This window comes from Carassius gibelio, chromosome B6, assembly GCF_023724105.1.
Source record: "Carassius gibelio isolate Cgi1373 ecotype wild population from Czech Republic chromosome B6, carGib1.2-hapl.c, whole genome shotgun sequence".
Taxonomy (NCBI): Eukaryota; Metazoa; Chordata; class Actinopteri; order Cypriniformes; family Cyprinidae; genus Carassius; species Carassius gibelio.
This window is the reverse complement of record NC_068401.1, coordinates 11212222-11221689: the sequence shown is the minus strand read 5'-3', so window position 1 is coordinate 11221689 and position 9468 is coordinate 11212222. Positions and strand designations below refer to the sequence as shown.

Here is a 9468-nt window from a genome sequence, read left to right as displayed (position 1 = left end):
AAACCAATGTAACTTTTTTTTAATTAAAACTAGAATGTCAACACAAACGCAACATGCACTAGCATGGATGTTGACAACTGCATTTTAAACATGCTGCAAAAAATAAATGGCTCATTATTTTTGGCTAATGCATTAACTGTTAACAAATGGGACCTTATTATTATTTCTAAGCAAAAATCCATCTCTGACACCATTTTAACCAATACTAGATAGACCATAGCACAAGAGACCCAATACAGTTACTAATAGGACCACTAGCACTATAGTGTTGCTGCTAAAATGCAACTAACCAGCATCAGACAAGCAAGTTTGAGGCGGCTTCATCTTTGAAGTTAAATCACACAACAACTCTGTATGAATCGACCATCTTTTAATTATTGACAGAGGTCTAATAGCAGGGTAGGAATTCACACATCACATCAGCTGTTCCTCACTGAACAGGATGGTGTTTCTTTCAGATCAGTTATGCAGTAAAGCTGTTGCAAAACAATGGGGCAGAAAGAAAGTAATATCTAACAGGATTTATCCATAACCTGGCTCAAATTTGTCAGTAAACAGGAGTGAGGTGTAAACTTGCTTCTTGTATTTACACTGAAACTTTGCGTAACAAGAATGATACTATCCTGAGTTACCAGAGTCAATGGCATAAAGACACCATTTTGAACTTTACAGTGGTCATTTGATAAAAAGACACTTTTTGTGGCGAGTGCAACTGAATCACCAGAACTACATGTTGGCATTAATTTATGAATCATAAATTGTACATTTAACCGAAATGACTTCAGATTGTGTGTCAAGGCCCGCCTTCAGGGAACCGAGGTGTTTAATTCCACAATGAGCAGAACCAAAATGCTCTATAATTTCCCTTAGAAATACAGTAACCTTTACAAATTAAGACTAACTCGTAGATCTTGCCCATGAAATGGAAGCCTTGTTATGATGCTTTTCTGTGTAAAAAAAAAAAGCAAGCTACGGGACCACCTTAAGATAAAGCGGTGTGCTCTTCACACCTATTTTTGGAAATGCATATTTTCAAGCAGCAGTACAAAAAGTATCCATGAACAATGCATAATTTCTAAGAAAAAAAAAGAAACAACAGCAAAAGAAACACTGTATGAAAACATCCCTGCTACATTATTTCTAAATACAAAACCTCAACCAATAATTTGCTTCGGAATAGCAAGAAGTCCGTCCTTTTTTTTTTTCCTTTTTTTCTCTCCGTCTTTTTTTCTAAAACAGGTAAAATCAGTCCTCAGGGGTGAATGGCATGGATGACAGTCTTCCATCCATTAGCATGCAAGCCTCGTAGACAAGGACCCGTGGAGGAGTGATCCTCGTGGGTGAGCGGAGCGTGCCGTCTGGGCAGCTTAAGCCAGGGCTGGGAAAGCCTCTGGGTCGTCCACGTTAGGGACAGACACTCCACCAACCTAAAAGAAGCGGATACAAGAAAAACAACCCATTGGAGTCAAACAACTGAAACTTTAGGAGTTATTGTTCATTTCTGAGATTATCTAGAAAAACTTATGTACTTCATCTTTTAATGTTCTTGAACAAGTCTTGATTTGCTCAGAAAGGTCATTTGATCAAAGAACAATGCAAAATCAGTGATCATAATTGAATCAGGTGAGTGTTAATCCATAAATAAGGTTATGACAAGATCCATCAGTTGTACAAATATATATGCATGCCTGCAGATGAAATGCACAAAACAAACTGTACCTTTTCTGGCCTGCGTTCACGAGGTGGCCTGGTAGCAGCAGCAGCAGCAGCTCCACGGCCTCCTCTGCCACCTCGTGGTCCTCCACGACCACGTCCTGTGCGGCCCAGGTCCCCAAAGTTAATCTCCAGCTTGGATGTAATGTCATTAGCTGATTTACGGAAGTGGTGATCCCCAGAGGCATCATCAACAGAGGCCTGCAGGAAGGAAAAAATTATGATAATAATAAAAGAGTACATCTAAGAGATATAAGAGCTGAATGAGTAATCATTAAAAGATTACAATCTCAATTCAAACACCCATGACAATGATCCGTCCGTGTACGTTTTGAAAAAAAAAAAAATCATACCGGAACATTCAAATCTGTGTTCATGCTACCACGCAGATATTTACCATATTTAGGTCAGAAACAGCTTCTCTTTTCAACTACCGTATTTTCCGGACTATAAGTCACACTTTTTCATAGTTTGGCTGGTCCTGCGACTTATTTATCAAAATTAATTTGACATGAACCAAGAGAAATGAACTAAGAGGAATTAACCAAGAGAAAGCATTACTGTCTCCAGCCGCGAGAGGGTGCTCTATGCTGCTCAGTGCTCCTGTAGTCTACACTGAAGACATAGAGCGCCCTCTCGCGGCTGTAGACGGTAATGTTTTCTCTGGGTTCTTGGTTTTAAATAAATGCGACTTATAGTCCAGTGCGACTTATGTTTTTTTTCCTCATCTTGACTTATTTTTGGACTGATGTGACTTATAGTCCAAAAAATATGTTACATAGTATTATGTCTTTCATTCATATCACAAAAATACATGGATGAAATTTTATTTTTTAGATATAAAAATTCAAAAGCTCAAAATCGCTTTCAAAAGTAACTGGCACTTCAAATAAAATCTGTGTCGAAAGCATTGTAAAAAAATTGTCATTGAATCCAATATTCATTCAAAAGATTTGTTCAAAAACACTGATTCATCCAGTAATGAAACAAGTATTATAAGTCACTGAATCATTCATTCATACCACTTTTTCATCATTTTAATATAAAAAAAAAAAATCAAATACATATTAAAAGGTTTAATAAATCAAATTAATTAAACACTTAAATAGACAGCAGCAATAATGTTTTAGCACATTATTTTGTTTAGTTCAGAATAGTGAGAGAATCGTGTTCTCTCAATTAAACCAGAATCGTGCAGCTCTATGATATAATATTGTCCTTTTATATGAAACTGAGTCTTTAGGTTAACATCCAAACATCTAGAACTATTAACCCAATTGGGAAGAAAAGGACTGAAGCAACAAAAGGCAACGAATGTGATGAAACAGATTCTCAATAATACAGCCTGAAGGATTGTGTGTTTGTAAAGAAACACTGGGGGTGTGCTTTCAGAGTGATGACGTCACACTAAACGGAGAGCAACCAGGTTCCTCAAGCACACTTCCAGGCTACGGACAAGTACATAAAAAAATAACAAACCTTGACTTGTAGAATGGCAGGGATGCAGCAAAGTTTTACATTTAGCATGAAACAACAAATAAACACCATGAAACACAAAAAGCTCAAACACTGTCATTTTACTTACATCCTCAGCCTTAGACTTGTGCAGGACATATCCTTTCTTCCAGTCGGCTCCCTCATTGGCTTTACGAATGTTGAATTCCACTTTGGCTCTCTCTTTATTCTGCTGGGCTTTCCATTCATCCAGAGTCATCTCCTTAGCACCTTCTTCTTTAACCTCCTCAACCTCATTCTCCCTAAGGAAACATCAATATCAAAACTGAGCTAAAAGTGCTGCATCCAATTAGTTCAATCCTAATTAAGCAGCACTACAATTAAGAAGGGACCTTCAGTAACTGTTAAAGATTGAGAACATGTTGTGCTTTTAATAGAGCCATTGTTCTTGAATCAATCCTAATGTTACACACTACATTTATGTTTAATTATAGGTGGAAACTTATGCTAATAGTGCCAGCAGCATATGGGCAGCAATGACTCTGCTAGGGCTGCATGATATATCGTTGTAAGCATTGAAATCACATTGCAGGATGTGCTATTTAGTATACTAATCGTTATTCCATTGGACCCAATTACAGGGATCGAAACGCAGTTGATTGTTGGATTAATTGCAGTTTAGCCATCAAACGTGCAGTTTTTTTTTGCTCACACACAGACACTGTGTCTACGCTGGACGCGACAAAGCGAACTTTGCCAACCATTTGAACTTTGTGTCAGTACATCATAAACAGGACACAGCATCAGTTTACTGTCGGGGATTGATTGTGTCCCTGCGCATTCAATGTAGACCACATCACTGATTATAATGGGTTCTTGCCCATAGTATTTCGTCATGCCGTGCCACGCCACTCCCACCCGGTGTAGACAACGTGAGAGACACTGAATTCCATTCACTTCCACGTCTATTTGTGCCAGAAATGACACATGCGCACCAAAATGCATGTTTCTGCAAGTATCCTTGTAAACACAGTTGATTATGGCTTAAGGCTGATTAATACTTCTACGTCGGACCTACGCTATAGGCTATGCGTCAGTTTTCATTTATACTTCTGCATCGAGGTGCTGTACACATGCAGACCGCTAGTGTTACGGCGTAGGCTACGGTTTAAGGTGTGAGTATATGCGTAGACTACGGTGTAGGTTAGACACAATATAAATCAGCCTTTAGGTGAAGATAATTGTGAAAGAAAATGAATGTGTAACAGTTTACTGGTTCACAGCAGTTTAATTCTCCTGTTGCTTTCTGTGTCATCATGTTGATCAAACAAAAACACAAGAGAAAAATCCCTCTTGTAGCTTTAACACAGATTTACTGGATTTAATGTATAAAGTGAAGACTATCCAGTGTTATTTTACATTTAATTATTCAATTTCTGTACCTGAATACTGTTACTCACCAAAAAAATATAAAGCACTGTTTATTTTATTTGTATCTTTGTTCTATTATGTTTATCTATGCTTGTAATTTATTTTCTATGCTGATTTACTCACCTACAATATCACCCCAATCATTGATTATTTAGAGTTATTCAAGTCATCTGGTGAATTATTTTTTTTTTTCATATCGCAGAAAAACAAAATATCACAACGCAAGTTTTTCCCAATTTCATGCAGCCCTAGACTCAGCAGTGCAGCACTAATCTAGAGCTGAAGTGTACATACTTGTTCTCCGAGTCAGCAGGTGGGTGTTCCTCTCCTTCGGGGGTGTCCTCAGTGACGTTTGACTGGTCCAGCTCGCTGTAAATGGAAAGGAATGCATCCAATTTCACAAAACTAACAATGAACCAAAATACCTCCAACTGACCAGTCTGTGACTCAAATTCACAGGATCTGTTGCTCCACTGACCTTAGTTCATCCTTAACATTGCCCCAGTTATGAGATCCACTTCCTCCACGTTTTTCCTCTCCTCTTAGGCTGCTGAAACAAAAACTAACACTTAGCGTTGATATGTCACACAGGTGGCATTACATTTGGAGTTAACGTGTGGATGCAAATGACTTACGTTCGGTCGCTGCCGCTGTGTCTGTCAAACTCACGTTTACCGCGAGAGTCAAAGCCGTCAGTCCTGCCAACACCTCTGCCCCGGCCTCCGCGCCCTCCTCTGGGACCGCCACGACCCCGGAACGGCCTGTCACTGACAGATCTGAAGAGGAGAGTTAATAAAACAGTTAGATGTCAGTGGTTTCTGATAAAATTACCTAAATTTGAATATTAACTACAGGACAACTTTATGCAGGAAAAAGAATGGTTTAAGATCCTTTAAAGATTTAAGCGGATTGCCAGAAAATTTATTTTCAAAATGAAACAAGAATTGTTCACATTAAGATCTACAACATGCATTTTTTCCAAATAGGGTGAATTTTCATTTCATGTAGACTTCACATTATCATATATATATATATAAATAAACAGCATTAAAAACAAATGCATTAATCAGTTTGAATTTAACATCAACTTCAAGGATCAACTATGCATTACGACACAAACAAAGGTCAATTGACTCACTTCTCCACTGAGAATTCTCCACCCTCAGCAGGTTTTTCATCAGCAGGTTTGTCAAATCGTCGTTCACGTGGTGGCCTCCTGTCAGGCCGCCTGTCGGCTGGTGGACGACCCTCCCCCTGACCTCCCTGCGGCTGGGATCCTGGCTGACCCTGCTGCTCCGGTCGGCAGCCCACTTTCCTCATGCCTGCAAAACAGACACAGTAATGATTCAACTCCACTGATGATAACAAGCATCACAGAAAACAATGAATGAAAGGGGGGGGGGGGGGGGGGGCTGAGACACACTAGGCATTATCTTGATCTAAATCATATTAAATTTACTTCTATTAATGTTCTTGATAACTACAAAAATTTTGATTATTCACTCACCCTCAAAATTGCTCCACAACAGTGTAACTCATTTCATTAGATTAACTCTAGAGGATAATCTGCCACCAATATATATATATATATATATATATATATATATATATAAGCTAATTTCATAGCCACTTATGAAAACTGACCATGATTTTACTAAAATTCTCTGAAAGGGAATTACGATGGAAATACACACTATTATTCTATTACTTCCTAAAACGGTTTTTTTTTTTATTATTTACTTGCGCCGGAAGAAGGGTATTTTTCTGTTTTGTAATATACTTCGTTTTCATAACAGCAGAGCCATAAACCCCACACTGTGGGTATCGATAATAATGGTTTGCGCCTCCTGGCTGATACCACCCCTCCACCTACAGAAATAGACGCTCTCGCGCGACCCAACAGCTGATCACGCGCCGCTCGTCCCGCCCGCGCGCACCTGTTCACGAACCGCTGCCTCCTCTCATCCAGATCAGTCACTTTGACACCCGAAAAAAAAACTTTTGACAGCCCTACCTTCAGAATAGTTCAGACCGCAATTTTAAAGCACGTAATGAAATTAAAAACCGGCGTTGGGCGAATAACAATAGGAGGGTTTTCACTGGGAGTGTCGTGTATGAGAGGACGGTCTCTGTTGCCTCAAACACGAGGTTGGAGCTGCTCTGCTGCTCGACGTTAATAAAAAGCCATGCGATAACGGACTGTGCATTCGCAGACTATCGATAAAGGTTTTTTTATAGCACTGAATGGCAGATTTTTACTTGCATGTTGAATTAAATGCACAAATATACCGGACATTTAACAAACACACGGGTGATTATCATTAGGCCTGCAGTTCGTGAAGAATCTAGAAAATAATTAAGCAGCAACAGGTTCCACTAACGTGCGTCACACAAAACATTGGACGGCGCGAAAATGCACATTTGCTGAAAGCGCTGGAAGTTTTTGAGTTGTCAGGTAACGTTAGTTCATCAACAATAGTGATGTGCGTGACCTCATGGGCTTAAGTAGCGCCTTCTGCAGACTACTCACTTAGGAACAGTGTGAGCAAATGACGAGTTCAATGCAAGCGTTGTTTACCATCTTTCTTGAGAGGAACGGGAGCGGGTTTCTCTTCCTTCTTCTCGGGAACTGGGTTTCTCCTTTCTTTCTGGGACTCCTTTTTGGACTGCTTTGCAGCCTGCGCCGCGGTCTTGGCGGCACCAGGAGCGGTCGCATCCTTCTTCTTTTCTGCCTGCTTTAACAGCTCAAACGGATCCTCTTCATCATCAAATAGCTGGTCGAACCGATTGGTTACGACACAGCCAAAACCTTCTTGCAGTTGACCGGGCATGATGGCCCCCTTTCAGCAGGATTCTCCTCCGATTCTACGGGGATTGAGCGAGAACTTCGCTGTGAGATGCCACAAGATGGCTGTAAAAGACTCACGCTTCTCTTCCGGTGTAAAGACATCCGGGGCTCTGACCGCAAAGTCTTATGGGACATGTAGTCGCACAATATACTCCAGCGACAGAAATTACTCAACATAGTTTTAATTGGCTAAATTGGCTTTTGTATTATCATAGTATTAAAATGATCTATTACTGTGTAGATAGACGATTGGTAGATAGAAGATTACGCAAAGATCTATAAATCTAAACATTTCAATTCATTTTATCTTAGTGTTAAAGGCATAGGATAACTGTCAATGAATTAACTTAAAATAGAAGAGTAAAGCACCCTTTTTAACATAAAGAATATAAAAAAAAGTATTTTACTCATTGACACAGACCCCTAATACCCTTTGCAAGGTCAAATGTCCAGTCATATGACAGCATGACTGGTCTTCTAAAAAGCTCAAATCAGCTTTGGACTACTGGAGTAAAAGCAGTCATTCAGCAATCTTCGTGACAAAAATGTGCAATGTCACAAGTTGATTATTGGGTGTGCAATGTATGAAAAGTCATCACTTTAATTATAGACCTAGAAATATCTAAATAGGCTAAAATAGGATAAGTTGATGATGTTATTATGCAGGACCAGGTGAACAAAGTAGACCAATTATACAATGATCACATAAAATGATCTTGAAAACTGTTTTCATTGCTTTCATCTTTTTTTGTTACTTCTTGAAAATGATGTTAAGGCATGCATTTTTATTGTTTTACCCTTGTCCCAGATGTTTACCTAAAATTCAATCATCATTAACCACACTTATGTCATCATTATAAAGCTGTTTTGGTTAACATTGACTTCCATTGTATGGAATATATCTCTTTTACTCAGAAATCATACTGGTTTGGGGTTGTGTAAGGATGTGTTCACACTTGGCAGGTTTGGTTCAAATAAAACATTGGTGCAATTACGCTGTTAGCGCAGTTTAAGTGTGAAGAAACCTTGGTATGCACCAAACAATTTTCTAAATTGACTTGCCTGAAATAATGGAATACAGAAAAAATTAATAAATAAAATGTTTGTCTATAATAATCCCTGATGTGTGGGGGGAAATCAAAGTAAACCACTTGTGAGCAGAATAATATATTGTGTGTCATCCAGGTTTTTTTTAAAGTGCAAAAATTGTATTTAATTGTACTTACTTAATGAAATTCATCAAAACAAAACAAGCAGGTCAACTGGTAGGCTACCAAAAATGTTAATTTATCACAATTTCCAGCACAAACACTTTCTTTGTTAGAAATTATACTGTTAATGCTCATATTTTCTAAAAGTAACACGTCTAGGGGTCAAAATAAATACTAGTTTTAAACAATGTTTTTCTCCACGTGCCGTCTCATACCGTTAACATCAGTGTAGCCTATCCTATTTCTCTTTAGTATTGACAAATCTTCATATTGAAGTGCAAAACTTTCCTTGAACTGTCATGAAGACAGAAGCGATTGTGATGCTCCAGCGCACAGGAGGACTGAAGGACCGTGATTCATGGACATTCGGCTAAATGGACTTTGACTTCAGACAGTTCACGGTTTATGGATTTTTAGAAAGCGTTGTTCGGCGCGCAACGATGCCGAATGTGGTGACGGAGGCGATTATTGAGTCTTATGCGCTCATGTTTTTGGTGATGTCAGCGTTTTTTGTGTACTTTTGTGGCATGGTCTGGGCATTCTGCAACCCTAAACTCAGCGGCTTCGTTGAAGAAGAAACAGAGTGCGACACGAGCAGTTTTTCACAAGTGCCTCTGCAACAAATCTTTGCGGATCCTGAAGATGTGGAAGCTACCCAGCCGCTACATACACGACATTTAACCAGCCACGAATTGCTGGATCAACCGACGCGCATTTACATCGCCCCATCCTATATTGTGGATTAATACTGTGAAGCTGAAAGAAAACAGCACAAATATGCTCAATCTCAATTAGAGTTATATTCATAGT

At 39.1% G+C, this 9468-nt stretch overlaps 1 protein-coding gene across 2 annotated transcripts; it reads right to left on the bottom strand.

Moving 5' to 3' along the window:
• Positions 1-353: 353 nt before the first annotated feature.
• LOC127960107 (plasminogen activator inhibitor 1 RNA-binding protein) lies at positions 354-7660 on the bottom strand. 2 transcript variants are annotated; one of them, XM_052559664.1, is made up of 8 exons: positions 7178-7660; positions 5738-5921; positions 5235-5375; positions 5078-5149; positions 4894-4968; positions 3299-3470; positions 1720-1914; positions 354-1427 (listed from the first exon to the last, which is right to left on the bottom strand). In XM_052559664.1, the coding sequence occupies exons 1-8, from the start codon at positions 7428-7430 to the stop codon at positions 1368-1370; spliced, it is 1152 nt and encodes a 383-aa protein (XP_052415624.1). In that variant the 5' UTR covers positions 7431-7660; the 3' UTR covers positions 354-1367. The 2 variants fall into 2 exon arrangements, with proteins under 2 accessions (XP_052415624.1, XP_052415625.1); XM_052559665.1 differs by having other exon boundaries at positions 5078-5146; positions 7178-7537.
• Between the last annotated feature and the right edge of the window lie 1808 nt (positions 7661-9468).

Excerpts from the sequence above, each read along its gene's own strand:
- LOC127960107 (XM_052559664.1), bottom strand. The coding sequence starts at position 7,430 with ATGCCCGGTCAACTGCAAGAAGGTTTTGGCTGTGTCGTAACCAATCGG. Across the intron at positions 5,150-5,234 it reads CACAGCGGCAGCGACCGAAC|CAGCCTAAGAGGAGAGGAAA; the intron begins GTAAGTCATTTG and ends TTTTTGTTTCAG. Across the intron at positions 1,915-3,298 it reads ACAAGTCTAAGGCTGAGGAT|GCCTCTGTTGATGATGCCTC; the intron begins GTAAGTAAAATG and ends TCCTTCCTGCAG.